The sequence below is a fragment of the Parasteatoda tepidariorum genome, chromosome 8 (assembly GCF_982258835.1).
Source record: "Parasteatoda tepidariorum strain Cologne lab strain chromosome 8, Ptep-v5.0, whole genome shotgun sequence".
Taxonomy (NCBI): domain Eukaryota; kingdom Metazoa; phylum Arthropoda; class Arachnida; order Araneae; family Theridiidae; genus Parasteatoda; species Parasteatoda tepidariorum.
Window position 1 is genome coordinate 76,299,974 of NC_141762.1, and position 18,084 is coordinate 76,318,057.

The following is an 18,084-nucleotide window of genomic DNA, read 5'->3' on the forward strand; positions in this document are numbered from 1 at the left end:
ATAACGGTTTACCGGAAATTCTAGTTTTCAAAATTATAGTTCTTATTTCCATACATTTCAACAGAAAGGTACAGGGTTAGAATCCCTGACAGGGCATGGACATTCTTTCATTTTTTGTACTATCTGTCCTAACTGTGGGAGCAACGTTGGCCCACCTGATATGTTACCCCTGAAAGAGTGGCCAACAAATCTGCCCTGGGTGCCAATCGGGTAGAATCGAGCAGGGCATTGGAAAATATTTCCATACATTTAATAAAATATAAAAAACTGAACAATGAATTTAACCGAATATTTACTTCCTTTGTCATGCTCTTAGGTGGCATGATAAAATTACTAAATTTTACCGCATTTACCAAATTTTGTGGCATATTATAAAATTATATTTTATTGCTAATTTTACCAAAACCATTACCAAAGCGCATTGGTAAAATTTGCCGGGTTTTTTAATATTTCCATAAATCAGAAACACAGAAATTTCATTACTATCTGGAAGTTTTGATCACATTTTTTTTCTCAGTATACACTTCCTGTTTCAAGTCTAGAAAATGTACCATTCGAGTTGCGTAGTTATCAAACTAATAGACTGGAATTGCTATCAGCAATAGATTATATATATGCTACCAATAATAAATTTTAACGAAGGTAGAACCATGTTTTCAATTAAATATATTGAAACTGATAAACTATATGAGTGTTTTAGAGATATAGGTAAAAGTATGGATAAAATACACAATATTTATGACTTTGAAATAAACGCTATTTATCATTCAAATTGTGTTAAGAATTTTACACACACATTGCATAAACAATGAGTACTTTAGGTCTAGACGCAGAAGATGGGGGATGAAATTAAGTAGTTCAAGTTATACATACCCCTATTTTCCTTAAATTTACATTTTCAAAGATAAATGGTAAACTTATTAGACGTTCAGCGGGGCGGGCATCATTTAAGTATATATATATATATATATATATATATATATATATATATATATATATATATATATATATATATATATATATATATATATATATATATATATATATATATATATATATATATATATATATATATATATATATATATATATATATATATATATATATATATATATCTCTTTATTATTATTATTCTTTAGTTTAGTATTTATTTTTGTTCTTTTTTATTTCATTTAATATTAAGAGAAAATAGAATTTTAAGTCAAATAAAGTTTTACATTTCATTTTCATTATTTCTAAGAGCACGTAACAGTGGTTAGCAGCAGTGCCTATTTCTATTTCCAGAGTATAAAGAACTGATTAGAAGTGATTAACAGTCAATAATATTATTCTGTTTTCACAGCACCAATGGTTAGACAAATTGCCTGTTATTATCAGTGAAGAAGTTTCCAGAGTATTGATAGTTTGCTTATGAAATGTAATTAAATATTAAATAGCTAACCGCAGTATGAAAATGCATTTTCTCTTGAAAGATGGGTGGAAAATTTTCGCCTCTCTATTTTTCTGTTACTCTGTAATTTAAAAAATTACCTACTGAAAGTAATGAGTATTTCAGAAGTCTCATAATTTGATCCAATTTAAGTACTTATTTAATCATTCATGTGTTAGCTTTACAGGAGCGTATGTATAGAATTATACCTAGTACGGCGGGAGTACCCTTAAGCGTATTTATAGGTAACCCGAAACCCAAGGTATGTTTGAGTATAAGATACACTTTGGTAGGTATGATATCTCTAATTTAATTAAAAAAAGGTATTTTACAATATATAATTATTTTTAAAGAGAAATTGAAACTAAATTATCTAATAAACGAAGGTATTAGCTAAACTGAAAATCCAGTGTTCCATTTAATCGAAAGTTTCATTAAGCCTAATCGAATGAAATATCGAAGAGTTTTGATGTTCGAATATTGAATATATTTTTTATTAAATTAATTGTGATTATGTTTTTGGGAAGACAATCTGCTAAGGGCCACACTAGCCTCTTCAAACTTTCCAGGCATACATCTATGACAACTATATATTCAGTCTTTCTATTGTAGTATGTGGCATTTAACATTGTTCATTTAGCGTTGTCCACTTAGATTCAGTAGGCAAATTCCTTTTGAGTCAGACCATTTCAGAGGCTCGACCAGTTGCGTCCTCGATATGCATTTTCCAAGAAACCTCTTTTACGAGAGCTATACTCGTAAATTTAAAAATTTTAATGGTTTAAATTCCCTTCATAAAAAATTTGTATTTATTATAATTTGAAAGTATGTAATCGTAAGTGAAAAATGAACATTAAATTTGCTGTTCGTTCGTGACAATGTCAAATGGACGTTAATTGACAAAATACAAAATTGGAATGAAATCTGTCAAATAGTTTAAAATTATAAAAGTTATAAAATTAGCGAAGTAAAGTCTTTTGAATTTTCAATTCTCTTGAATAATTTGATCTATTTTGGTGAATTTAAGTATTTTTTCAATATTTGAATTTTTATATTCAATGTTACGAATCATTAATATTGGTAATAAGTATGTGAACGTTCGTTCATTCGGACGAAAGTCATTCATTTTCTTTTCTTTTTAACCACTCACACGAATTCTCATTTTATGTTAGAATGTTGGCCAATTTATATTGTCATACTGTTCCTTTCTATGAATCCTAATCAAAACTTCTCATCAAAGTTTACTATCATTTTCAAAAAAAATATTATAATAATAATAATCTTCAATATGGTTTGAGATTTCCTTGAAAAATAACAAAAAATAATAAGATTCCACAACATGGGAGTGAACTTCATTTATTTCGAGAAAAGTATATTTAAGTAGAATTTTTGAGACATATAATTGAATCAGAATTGTTCAAAATTGTGAATCAGAATTTCTTAAATATTACAGATTTTCTCTGCAAATTAAATTTAAATAAAAAAAGATGCCTAATATATTAAAATCTTCGAGAATGCTTAGCAACACCTGCATTTAGAATTATTATATTAAATTTGAATTCTTTAAATGCTTCTAAAAAGAGATTATTAGTTCGGGTGCTGAATAATCCCAACAAACATAACTTTTAAGCACTTTATACAGGGTGTTCCACAAGAACCATACTTAAAATGTATTTCAAGAATACTTATAAAAAATGAAAACTAAAAACTATACACAATTGGAATCAATAATTATTAAAGAAAAGACAAAAGTAAAAAAGGTTATAGACATCTAATAAATTACAATAGAAGAAAACTGGTGTAATAAACATCAAAACATTCTTAATTGGAGGTTTAACTTGGAACAACTTAGAAGTATTTCGTCGGCCATCACTTTTTTTGAAAAAAATAGTAAAGCAAATTTATCATATATTAAGAAAATGAAAAATTTTAAATTTTAAAGCTTTTAAATAAAAAGATTCAGTATTTAGGATATGGTTTTTATTCAGAATGCATTTCTTTTAATCTAATTGTTAAACTTTATTTTTCAAATGGGTATTGCTATGAATTAAACTTAAAAATGACTGATAAAAATAATACCTGATAACAGTACAAGCTAAACTATGGAATAAGTAAACCTACTTTAAGGGACCCGGGCCAGTAGAATCTTAAAACAGATTGATAATGCGCTCCCATGTTAGTGCCTAAAATTTCCAATTTCATGAAAAATTTAAAAAAAAAAGTTTTAAAGATGATCTATAAAATATTTATGAGAATTTCTTTGTATACATTTTGGGAACATGGAATAAAAAAAAGGAAAAAAAAATTACTTAAACTAAAGTGGTTTTTTAAAAAATTTAAAAATGTGTTTCTATCAATTATATTTTAAATATTAACTTTACTAACAACTCGAAACATCGGAAAAAAACAACATTCTTTCATTAGAATGCATATTTCACCTACGCTAAGTTTTAGATAGTCATCGGCATAAAATCTATTTTCTCATACCAGGGGGAAGAAAGGAAAATTGTCCTTTTGTATGCTGATTTCGAGTTATATTTATTTACATTTATTTGAAATATATAATCATTCCTACCAAAGGATTTCGTAAAAGTTTGAAAACTTTCATGAATAAATTCAAGACATTTTGTATTCATGTTCCCAAACTAACATAAGCATGGTAGTAAGGATATCTTTGAATTCATGTTAAAAATAAGGAAACGTGTTCTTTGAATAGGACATTCGGTATTCGAAAGAAGTAACACTATTATGTATATTTTACTAAAAAAAGGATAAAAATGGAAATAAACATCATGAGAATTATTTTATTTATTTAGAGAGTCCCGGCCCTGATAGCTGTGTGTTTGCTAGTCTCTGGAAATGCCTTGGAATCACTCCGTAATTCAACTTTGCTTACTTTTTTCTTGGATACTAATGTATTATAGTCTTTCTTAGTATGAAAAATGGGAATGCATTTCAAATAAAATTTCAAAAATACATAAAAATATACAATCTGTGAAGTTTTTATACTGTATTTACTATACGCGAAATGAAAACGAAACAATCTGGATAACTTTTGATGTAATGTTCGGATTTTCAGGTATTAAGACTCAAATTCAATGGTTCAGGGAAGTGACCTCAATTATGTTAAGTATTAAGATAAAACGATAGTTTAAGTTATGACATAATACACGATTACGTACTTTCTCTGAATTAAAATACCTTTTTTTCGACAGATTTGGATTTCATATTCTAAAAATATTGGGGCAAGGATTACCGCAATTTAAAAGTAGCCGCAAGCACTTAAAAGTTATTAAGTTGAATTCAAATTGAATTTTTATAAAAAATATTTAAATAAAAATTTCTAATGAATAATGCGGAAAACTCAAGAGATAGCAACTGAACTTTTGCTCTAATTTATTTTTATTTACCTGCTCTTATTGGATTAAAAACCGGATTTTAAATATGTTTATTAATTTACACAAATGTTGCTTTAAGTTAAGAAATCAGAAATAAAGATGTACTTACTCTTAACAAACATGTGTACGTTTCTTAATAAGCGTATACTTAACCAGTACACTGTACTTGATGCATAACCTTCAAAACTTCATTAAAATAATTGCAAGATAGTTGGAGCTGTTTCTCTGAATTCGATTGAATCGTGAATCATGGGGAAATATAAAACATTTAAAGATGGGATAATTTGTTGATATGATATAAGATAAAAGATAATGTCAGATAATATTTTAAGTGATTTTTAAATAAAATATTGTCAAACTAAAATTATTAAAATATCAGTAGAATGCTCTCTTAAAGTTTCTCTAACCTCCCCCTCTTCCTAGACGTTTCCCTAAATAATACTTCTTATTTATGTTTCTAATTTGTGATATATAAGTGATTGTTAACTAAATTAATTTCTAAAATATTTTTATAAGAACTACAAATAGATCGTTAAAGAAATTTGCAATCTTAGTAAATAACTAAATTGAAATAGAATGCCTTAATGTGTTCATAAACTTGTATATTGCTGGTATATAATTTATAAGATATTTCATACCTTTAGTAACAATGCTTTATTAAAAACATTTATACGTTGTACGCAATTTCACTTCTTATAACACTCATGCAAACACTTCACCCAACTGACAAAGAAAATTTAAGTGATAACAAAAAATGTAATAAAAATATTTCATTTTAAGAATTTGTTTCTAAAAAGAGTATGTATTTTGAACAAAACGTGAACTTAATGGTTCCCCTTATTATTAATTTTACTTCTTGCTTATTTCAGCATATCTATTGAACTTTTAATGAGGATTGAGATAATAGATAACAAAGATAATTTCATGCACAAAATAAATTTTAGTAAATATCTATTGTTTTATATTTTTTATTTCTTAACAATCGATAAAATTTTAAATTGTAAGACATGCAATTTCTTTGAATTATTTCAAAAAATGTAATTTACATTGCAAAATACAAATTTGAAGTGAAATCGGTCGAATAGTTTGCAAGAAATCGAAGTTTATCATCGTTTTAATTTTACTTTATAACCATCACTGAACAGCAGATACAATTTTGGGTTTACGATTAATGTTCAAATCTGTAACCTTGTAATTTTGAACTCAATCCAGAAGACAAAGGAACTCATAGATCAAGTATTGTGAGAAATTAGACTGAAGTAACCAGCATTTGCGTTACATGGAGAGGGAAACCAACGAAAACCTCCCATGTTTAGTCTGGCAGAAATGTGACTCTAATCCATGATCCGTCTACCACTGAGGATATTTTACTTCAGCACAGTGCTTGTTACGAGCGGAATTCGCATCTACCAGTCATCATTGGGATTCAAACCCGGTTCACCTCATTGGAAGGTGAACGCTCTATTCCCTGAGCCACCGTGACACTTATCTTCGTCGTGTGACACAATAAGCGAGAAATATGGTATTTAAAAAATATTTCATACTACATTCACTCTCAATGCATGAAGAATGTCGACATGCTCCCCAGTAAAAGGGAAATGAGGTATTTAACAAAAAAATGTCCATGCGACATTCATTACCAGTGTATGCTGAATTTTTGATTTATGCTGCAGTAGGTAATAAATATGACATTCTGTAAAAATATTTTATGTTATCTAAAAAATCTGTTTATGTTGTATATTGACATTTTCTGATGAAGAGAAAAAAGATAAAATTTAATAAACATTACGCGAATGTCGACATTTACTAGAGGATAGTGACATTGGAATCAAGCAACCGACATCGGCAGATGTGAATTATAGAAATATACTTTCACAAACTTTTTCTTTCTTTCTATTTACTTCGATTTTAAGTTTTAAAATTAAGAATGTTTTTGATTCAAAACTTTAGAAAGGTTTTACTATAAACAATTATTTCATAACAGTTATTTAATTTTGTTATCAGTGAGAGATAAAGTTTTCTTTCACTGCTAAAAGAAGATACAATTTATCGCAAGATCAAAGTTATGTCGCAATTTCCATAGTGACAAGAGATCGTCATCAATTGAGCGAAGTTGCCGGGTGACTTAAGATACTCAATATTTTTACTGATTTTTTAGAGTATTTAAAAAAATGACTGCGATTCAGTACGATGTTAAAACATGGCTGGATAACAATCATCATTATTTTTTACCTCCTATTTGCAATAAACTGATGTAAGTCAAATTAGATTCCAATTACAGATTTATTAAGATTTGTACACTTTTAATAATTTCACATCTTTGTTTTTTCTTCTGCCTAATAATATATGTTTTTCGATGTTTTCTAAAAGTCTCTAGTTTTTTATCTTTTGGGGGAGTCATATTTCATTAACTATAGGAATTCAACTTTAATGTATCGCAATTTTGTTAACTATAATTACAGAAAAATCTATTTAAGACGGATTCAATGTTAATTCCAAATGAAAATAAAATTCAGTTTTTGATAGTTTTCCATCTTTTATAAATGTGCAATGTATAATTAAAAAAAACGATAATATTTAGTGGCATTAAATAAGATATATAATCTTGCAAAACTTAGAAAGAAAAACTGTTAGAAAGGGTTGTTAAAATATTTCTCAATACTGAATAAAAATATTTTAATTACTACTTCTACAATCTGCAAGAAATCTTCTTCTGCCATCTTTTGGTTGCATTCAATAATATTTTAGTTTGAGAAGTGAAGCCTGTAATCAAATTGTGCTTTTATCTTTTATTTGTATAACAACTTTCACTTTCATATTGTAAAGCCAACCTTTTCAATTTTTTCTTAAAAAGAAAAAAATATATAAAGACACACGCTTTAAACGTCTTGATATAGTTTGAAGTTGTCATTGCTCTCATTTTCCTCTAGTCTGAAATATCACTGTTTATTTATTCTTTTTTATTACAATCTTATTCTTAAAGCGATGAAATCACCGAAATATTGAGTTGAATAGTACAATTTTAATCATCGTTGTTTCAAATTAGTTAAGATCTGTTAAAAATTAATAAAAAAAAGGATGGTTGTGCATAACAGAAACGTTTACACCTTATAAAAATATCACATTCATTGTTTGCTGTGTTTGATGCAGGTTTAAACATAACCTTTTTCTTTATTATTTTGTTTTATCTTGCAAGTAGTTATAGTGATATGTTAAAAAATACATTAAAAGCTAATTTTTTTTAAGAAAAAAAAACCATTCTCCTTTGACAAAAAAATCTAATTTAAAAATTAGTCAAATTGAACAAAAATTGTTAAAGAGTTTAAAGTCCCAGAGAAAATATTTCTATTTTTTCAGTAATACATAGATTGATATATATATATATATATATATATATATATATATATATATATATATATATATATATATATATATATATATATATATATATATATATATATATATATATATAATCTTGTTGCGATGTATTCTTTCAGTGACACAGTTTCACACTGAAATATTCATTTTTTTATTTCCTCAAGGATAAAAAATTTTTTCAAGAATATTTATTTTTTTAAAAAGATATTTAACTTGCAAATTAGACAAATTAAACAAATATCGTTAAATATTTTAAAGTCTCTGAAAAAGAGAATTATATTAAAATAAAAAATGAGAAATATGCATAGTTATTTTTTGTTTAACAGCATATGAACATTTTAGAAGCATAATACAGAATATATATAAAAACGCAAAACTCTGCAACTATCATATTACTCTGAAATACAAAAAAATAAATATCATTACCCGAATTATAAACTACATTTTACTGATATGTACAAAATTAGAGGTAAGCAAGAAATTCAGTAAAATCTTTACGAAGAGTGACTCCACGAAATTATAAATAATGACAAGTTGGAAAAATATCTGTGCAATTTGAAACATCGAGATAATTCAAGTCATTAAACGATTTCTTTTATTAGCTTTCACCTAATACAAAACAGTTTTTGGTAAATATTTATCAATGAGAATAGCTTTTTTAAATAATAATAGAAAAATATAATTTTAGCATGAATTAAAGTTAGATTTTAAAAAAAATGTCAATTTCATTGACTGTAATTTATGTAATTCCTCTCTCCAATTAAAATCAATAAAATTCGTAAGTAGATAAAAGATTTATATTTTATTTATATATCTACATTAAATAAATTAACTTTTTAATTTTTTTCTGAAAAAAAAAACAATGAGAAAAAATACTGTCAAACAAAACAATTTCAACCAAGTTATTTATTGAATAAGTAATTATTTTTTTCAACCTTTTAAATTGAACACTATTCATGTATTTCGTTGTTTAATGAAAAGAATGATTGAATACCTCATGTTTAAAAATTATGCGATTTCCTTGTTCAACAAGCTACAAATGGCAACGCTATTTGTTTGTCCATAGTTCGTTTATTGTTTTGCTTTTTTTTAGAATTTTTATTTCATTTTAAAAAGGATAAGGGCAACAGGACTTAAAGATAGCTTCTTTTGCTACGATATATCATTTGCATAATGAGTTGCGATCTTAATATCTTTTTATTTAAAAAAAAGTAGAAATATGAGATGGTGTAACAACTGAAAAAGAAGTCACATGGTTACTTATTTAAAAACAAGAGATAAAAAATGAGTTTTTTTCTCAATGTCTAAAATTGTTCAATTACATTTTTAAAATTTATGTTTTTCAAATAATTTATGTTATATTTAATTATTTTATAATTTATGTTTAACTCATAGTAGTTGTGCATTTAGGAGTTGATTATGCACATTTGACGAGTCGTGTAATAAAATCTGATAAAATACCGTACTTGTATGGGAATAGAATTTGTGGTAAAATTACCATACTTGTGTGGAAATGTCGTTTCTAGTAAAAAACAAACAAACAACAACAGTGTAATTCTGGTAATAAATCTTAAATATACGGTTAAACCATTCATTCGGTAATTTTTCTATTTTCCTTTAAAAGTTAACCGGAAATCCTGGTCTTCTAAGTAATAGAACTTATTGCTGCACCTTTAGCCAAACAGCATGGTTCTAAAATCATATTTTATTGTTAATTTTGCAAAAACTCATTACCATGCATTCCCTTTAATTACCTGAGTTACCTTTTGGTATACTCATAGAACCAGAAAAGCGGTTTAATTTGACATATTCTGGTAGTTTTCACCACTCTTTTTTTCACAGTGCAGACGAAAACAACTGTATTTTATTTATTTATATTTAAAAGGAATATCTGTAAATAGCTAAAGAAGAAAGAAAACTAATAATTTCATTATAAACTAATTTTAAATAGTTCTTTTTTTTTTACTATTTTCGTATTTCTTTACACTGTAGTGTATTGTTCACATAAATTGCAATAATAATAAATATAGAGGGGCTATAAGAGACCTTTTTCAACCTTTGAATCCCTAGCTACTGTACGGTTCAAAATAATGGGAAATTGATTTTATATATAAATGATTTATAAGCTATGGTCTAAAGAATAATGCTTCACTGAAATTTCCGGCTCTCGCGTTTACTGTTTTTGAGGTATAATTTTGAAATTTAGAAATAAAAACAACTTCATTTATAAAAAAAATATGAAATCTTCTCTATAAAAATATAATCCTAGAATCGAGATGTGTTTATCATAAAAACGCTGGATCTAACGTATTATTCATATAAGCATATATTTTCGCTACTACGCGCATATATTTTGCATTATTCGTTACTACGGGCATATACTAAGCATATATTTTAGTTACTACGTGACTGTGACGACACTGGAGGGGAAGGGGGAAAATATAATTCAGTGTTTTGTAAGTTGCATCTTTCGCTTTTCATCCCTGTCTAGAGTCGCCCCCATTAATCGTGTTAAAGATATCGTACCAAATAAATTTTAAGTTCTTACTGTTACAGGGGGGAAAATCAGTGCTGTTATAAAAAAAATTGAAACTTTCTACTGTAACTCTAACTATGAGAGCTGGATAATCTTTTTAAACACTTTTCTTAAGCGCATATTTTTACCTTAATATATATATTTTATACCATATTAGAAAACGCAATATCCGCCAAGGCTTGCAATGTTATTTTATAACCTCAATATATGCTTTCCCAATTTTCAGGTATCAGGATGGACAACTGAAAGTATTTTTTGTTGGTGGACCAAACCAGAGGAAAGATTTCCACATGGAAGAAGGCGAAGAAGTAAGTTATAACCTACGTTATAATTATTTCATTTTTATTTTAATTGGTACTCTTTACAGAGATATAACAGAGATAGACTAAGGACAGGAAAACTCGCTATTCATGTTTATAATATTATTACTGTAATGACTGTTATTGACATAATTAATACAGAATTATAAAAATAATATAGAAACACAATATTGATAAAATTGTATAATTAATGAACTAAACAATTTGCTAGTGCTATTTGACTGGATAATTTGCTAATGATATATATTAATTGTCTAGAATATTAGATAAAAAATTTTAAATCGAAAGAAAAAATCATATTTTGAAGAACAATTATCAAAGTCAGTCACAACAAATGACACAAAAATTTTCAAGTCTACTGCGTTTCTCGGAAGAAATTAAGACACTGTTCCATTAGTTTGTACTAAGTAATTAATCAACAACTAAGTATTATTTATTTTTAAAGTGAAAGGGAAAATTTGAATTGGCTTAGATTAAAATTGAATTTTTCAGACATATTTTATACCATTTATAAATATCTTACATGCAGACATTAAATGCATGCATGTTGGAAAAAAGAAGAAAAAAAAGTTCTAATACTTTTCGTCAAAAATTGTCCCCGGTATTATTTACACTTTCTGAAAATTTTATTTCTTCTTCAGAAATTTAAAACTCCCTTTAAAAATTAAAAACTGTCCGTCATGGACGTAAAATATTGTTTTGTATATCTTGCACCCAGTTTTTATTATCTTAAACCAATGAAGAATACAAAATTTGGAGTAACTATAAATGAGATCATAATAAATTATTGGAACTGTTTTTTTTTTTTACTGAGTTATATGTTTTTGAAGTGTGCCAAATATAAAATTCGTAAATAGTGGATTTTCCCGATAGTAGGCGTAATTCAGTAAGCCTCATTAAAAATTTAACAACAAATGAGTCACGAAATTATGTAAAATACTTGATACCTAAATAATATCCACTTTCTTATTTACGTCTAATCTTTATTTATAGATAAATCTTAGAGAGTTTCGAAAAAAAAATTATATAACCACAATTATGTTATTTTCTTCTTTCAGAAGTTTTTCGACATGTATAGAGAAAACTTCTGGAATATTTTAAAATAAGTAGATTACTAACTTACAGCTTAAGTAGAGGATCAAATAAAATATTTACCTAAAAGTTAAATCGAAGTGAAAAAGAAGTAAAAAATTTAAATAAATAAGAGAAGAAAATGAGCAATGAACAACATCACAATTTTATAAGACAGAATTAAATAACTATACATAAAGTTAATGTTTGAAAAAAGAATATAATACAAAATCTTATTTTTCCGGAAAAAATTCAGAGAAAAACATTTTTTTCCTTATACTTTTTTTCCAGCTCGAGAAACAGTATAAATAAATAAATCAACGTTTCTTTTTTTGAAGAATAGAGAGATATAGCTCAAATTCAGATACTATCTCATGAAATATAAATTTAAAATAGCAGTTTCAATGCATTTCTTTCAATACCCAAAAAGTGTCCACATTGTTTGTTATGTTTTTGGCATTTATATACGACGGCTGACAATTCCAGAATGTTGCGGATATCAGAACTTTATATATAAGAAAGCACACTTCTTTAAACGAATTGCGGATTTATGAAAAATCTGTTTCGGCACTAACAAATCAATAAAGCTTCTGAAAGCTTCCTTTTTTTATATCCTATTGGCAATTCATGAGGAAACGGGGATCAACATTTTCAGGCTGAAGGAAATAAAAAGAATATATTCTTGTAAATATATCATCCGCAGTTTAATACCACTTATAAGTCATATTTTCGGTTTCATTTAATGCAGTCAGAAAAAAAGAAACGAAAATAGCAATACAAAAATTAAAACAATATATACAAGGTCCGGCTATTAATTTCCAGGACTGACGTAACTGTAGGAGAACGAAAAGCCGAAAGATGGCGCCAATGATTGAATATTGAAGAGTGTTTTCTTGCGCATGTGCAGTGCAATCGCCACCATACTGAAGTAAGTGGTTCTCGTAGAAAGGCGCATTAAAACGTAGCTCTTAAATTCCTGTTGTCGAAGTGAAAATGGAGCAAGAATAAACATTAAATGTTGCTTCAAATTGGGCAAGACAGCTGCGGAAACCTACAAATTGTTAAAACAAGTTTACGGCGAGGAAGCATTATGTCGCTCAAGAACTTTTGAATGGTTTAAAAGCTTTCGGAACAGCGCGAAAGCGTGGTAGATGATCCACACACAGGTTGGCCGCAGTCGTTACGCACTCCGGAAGCAATTGAAAAAGTTCGCTTCCACACATTGCGTTGCCTGTGAGGCTATTCTTAACCCAGCATGGTGTTGTTAAGATGCAGCATCCACCATACTCTCCAGACCTAGCACCCGCAGACTGTTTCCTAAGCTGAAAAATTCGCTGAAGGGGACAAGATCTCAAGATGTCGAAGCCATCAAGAAGACTGTAACGTCACTATTAAAGAGCATTCCGAAAGAGGATTTTAAAACTTCTTTCCGAAATTTGTACGGCCGAGCACAGACGTGTATTACGGCTGATGGAGATTATTTCGAATAATATTAAATGGCTATGTGTTTAATTTTATTTTCTTCTGAGTTATTCTATGAGTCCTGGAAATTAATAGCCGGACCTTGTATTATTTAATAATGGTAAATAATTAATTAGCTTTGAAAAAATGAAAAAAAAGTAAGTTTTGCGCTAAGTTTAAACGCAAGATACATCAAAGTTCAGATATTTCATTGCATTCAACTGTGATGCTGAAATTTTGAAAAAGATTTGAGAGAGAAGTTGATAGGCGATTAGAAACATTTCTAAGTTACTTCAGACATTCTAACTATTTGACGTTACTATTCAAACTATTCTAACTATTTCAGTCTAGCCCTCCATTTATTGGTTACGGTTTTTTTCTGAATTGAGCACTGTCAGTATTTTTTATACATTTCTGTCAAAGTTTTTAAAAATTTATATTTAAAGTTTCTAAAATTCGACAAGTTTAAAGATAGTGATTTTTCGAAGATCCTTCAAATTTCAACAGGCAATCCAACTGATTTTTATTTTTACGATTCCGCTTTACTCACTACTGGTTTATTAAATTTAGATTTTATTTTTTGTTTTTCCCTCCATTAAATATAAACCTAATGTGCATGATAACGTGATTTTTAAAAATGATTAATCTAAATTGAGGTTGATTGATATTAAGAAACCAGCATATATTTTAAATATTATATATATATATATATATATATATATATATATATATATATATATATATATATATATATATATATATATATATATATATATATATATATATATATATATATATATATATAAGATCTAATACTATAACACTAAAAGAACTTTTTTTTAAAAAAATTAATAAATAGCATCGCTGTTAGCATTTTAAAATGACTCTGCACTAGCAATGACTACTTTGTATAATTTAAAAATTTAATTGAACTTCAAAATGTCATTTTCCTGGCATGTCCCAAACAATGTTTCCAATAATAACTAGCTTCAAACCTTCCCATAAATTTTTCAATATCTAAATTTTCTTATCTCAACCATTGTAAGCATTTCTAGAGACGCAGAGAGTATTATTTACAAAAACTTCGTTTAAAATAATTTTTTCTGTCAATAATTGGTTTGTTCCAAGAAAACCTGCCATTTTCTTGGCTACTTTTATTTAGTGGTTTATAACCAAAATAGATAGAGCCAGCAATTAATATTTTATGTTAATAGATTGATTAGATGCCCTCCTATATGAACTTATCTTGTTGCATGAATAAAGAACCAATTTTCTGGTTCAAAATCTATTTCAAATTTTTTTTCAAGGTCAGTAGGTTTTTGTGTTGTCATTTTCCTGGCTTCTTGAAATCACAAATAACAAAAACTACTTAGATTTATCTGAGTTATTTCAAGAAATCCTGTTGTTTTCTACAGAATATAAACGTCTTAGGCCAAAATATTTAATTAAAGTAAAGTTATATGCTATAAAATGGCGAATTTGTCATTATCCTGGCTGCTATTTTCCTGCCTTATGAAAGCCAGGGCATTGAAGTGTTACCAGAATTTTTTTTTTAACTGCTAATTCTGTAAGGAGGTAAAGCAAATAGTATTAACCAAGTACCAAGTTTATGTATGATTGTAATATGCTTGGATGCAATCAAAGTTATTTATTTATTTAATGATTGATTATTATATACAATTTTATTCTGTACATATCAGCAACATAAAATTTCTTGATTCTTTCTACAATGGATAAAAATAATTAATTTAGGCTATTTATGGTCCATCTAACATAAAGGCTTAAGTTGAGTTACTTACTATTAACTTAAAATGACTGTTTTTTAAACTTCTAAACTAATATGTCATTTTCCTGGCATTAGATGAATTTCTATTTTATTTTTTTTCTCGAACAAATGTCCATAAACTACACTGATGTCTGTAAGATATTAATAAGTGTATCTAAAGAAGTATGCAAAAAAAAAATTTGGATTATTTTGAAGACTTTAAATTTGAAGAAATTTTTTGGTCCGAATTGTCATGTTTAAAAAGAATCACCCATTTATGCATATAAGTTGTCATATTAGGGATATTAGTATAATAAATATCCAGCTAAAGTAAAAATGTTATCAAAGCTGACGTATCAATCTGGCGATCAATAATAAAAGAAAGAATAAAAAAATAAAAACCAGGGTGAAATTCGATAGAATCAATTTTCAACCTCTCTCCTCAAGCAATCAAACAAATATTGAAGTTTTTTTATCTTGCCTTCATCGTTAATCATTAATTTCGATAACGTTTTTCCTTTTTTTGAATTTTGTGACCTCCAATATATTTCTAACTTTATCTTTGGCAAGGATAATAAAAACCTATATAAAGGGTTATATTAACAGATTTTCCTACTAATAAACCCCGTTCTCTATGTAAAATTCATTTGTCTCCTTAGTCTGAACAATTTCCAATAAACAATTTTTTTAAATCAGGAAATGCCCATTTTTTTGCAAACATTTTGAAAAAAAATAACTTATGAATATTATATTCGAATTATTTAAAAGTGTATTAATGAATGCTTTTGTTTTACAGTTCTTCTACATGCTAAAGGGGGACATGACATTAATAGTGTATGAAAGATATCATTTTAGGAACATAACGATTAAAGAGGGAGAAGTAAGTTTATAAATGAATTAATTAAAAAAAGAAAGAAAATACAAAATAAGCTTATTATAAGATGTCTTTTTCTATAAATATACTTCCCTTATGTGTTAGGTTTTTCTCTATCTATAGGAAACAATATAGATATTATTCTTTTTTTAATGTTATTTTAAGTAATAACTTAAATATGAACATACGTTAAGTTATACGTTAAAAATAATTTTGAATTTTTTTCAGAAACAAAAACTTAGTTACAAATTAACACTTTTGATTTATTTTTTAATCTTTCTGAAATAACTCTGGATATTTTAAACATAAACGATGCTATGGTGCAGCATATTGTCACACCAGTTACTGGTAAAGGACAGGGATGGGCAAACTACGGCCCGCCGGCCAACTGTACCGGAAGGTTTTATCCGGCCCGCGGATAGAATTTTAACTTGCCGACCCGTCGCAAATATAAACAATATGCATTATACATATTTGTCTACTTTGTTTAAAGCTAGCTTTTTATTCCTTTTTAATAAACTTTGATGACCTTTTTACTTTCCTTTTTTTCGTTCTACAAAACATAAATTGAGGAAAATAGCTTCAGACAGCTTTTCAATTGGTAACATGTTGAAAGCAGAACTTCTTCATAGAATAGCTGTAGAATGGCGCCAACAAGCGTTTGTCTTTCTCGAGGAGCAGACAATACGGAATCTAATGTAGGTGAATTGTGCTTCACATGTGGCAGGCAGCGCATTTTGAGCTCCAACGAGCGAATTTTTCATTTTTCTGCCGGCTTGAATTATTTATTGCGTATGGAAAAATTTCACACATGTAACGTTATTGTAAATAATGGTGAAATTATTATACGTATAAAAAAGCTACTGCTTGTTTAGTTATTTGTAAAAAAATTTAACTCTAAAATGGCGACTAAAAAACGCAAAGTTGATTTAGGGTGCGTTCTGTGATGAATGGACTTGGAAATATTTTTTTACAGTTGTTAAAGATAAACCAATATGTCTTATCTGAAATGGTGCTGTGGCAGTTCTTAAAGAATACAACATTAACCGACATTTTACAGCCAATCATAAGAATGCCAACTACGATGCAATGTCTGAATGTGAAAGAAGACAAAATGCAGAAAGTCTTCTTAAAAAAATTATCTGGCCGTCAAAATTTTGTTCAAGAATATAAATAGTTTTCAAGAAGCAGCTACGCATGCAAGTTACATTGTAGCATACAATATAGCTAAAAGTAATAAATCTCTCGGTGATGGGGAGTTTGTTAAACAATGAATGCTCCAAGTTTGTGATGTATTATGTCCAGACGGGAAAAATAATTTTGAGGCTGTAAGCTTCCCGCGAAAAACAGTGAGTTCTGGAATCGAAGCAATCGATAAAAATTTGGCAACACAATTGGAGCAAAAATTGCACACTTTAAATTTTGCTCAATAGCTATGGAAGAAAGCAATGATATGAATGATACTGCTCAATTATTTTTATTTATAAGAGGTGTCGATGAGAACTTTGAAATTACCAAGGAACTGGCGGGCATGCGTTCTTTAAAGGGAACTACAACGGGATGTGATATTTTTCGTGAGTTTCAGGAAGGGCAAAAATATGTAATATTACGATTGATGGTGCACCAAATATGACAGGAAAAATAATATGGATTCCTTGGACTCTTTAATCAGAACTATCCCGGGAATAAAGTTATTTTTCTCTACATTGTGTTATACATCAAGATGCTCTGTGTAAATCTGCATTGAATATGAAACCCGTGCTTGATGCAGTAGTAAAGCTTGTTAATACTATTCGATCTCGTGGGCTTACTCACAGGCAATTCCGAGATTTTCTTCAGTCTATGCAATCTG

The 18,084-nt window shown here is 27.8% G+C and overlaps 1 protein-coding gene across 1 annotated transcript in view; it reads left to right on the forward strand.

The window, feature by feature from the left end:
• The first annotated feature begins 6,855 nt into the window (after positions 1–6,855).
• Positions 6,856–18,084, forward strand: part of LOC107441869 (3-hydroxyanthranilate 3,4-dioxygenase) — a 44,467-nt gene continuing 33,238 nt past the window's right edge. The window contains exons 1-3 of the mRNA XM_016055263.5: positions 6,856–7,081; positions 10,968–11,049; positions 16,155–16,238. Of these exons, the coding sequence (XP_015910749.3) occupies positions 6,999–7,081; positions 10,968–11,049; positions 16,155–16,238 (249 nt within the window). The 5' untranslated portion in view covers positions 6,856–6,998. The remainder of the gene's footprint in view (positions 7,082–10,967; positions 11,050–16,154; positions 16,239–18,084) is intronic.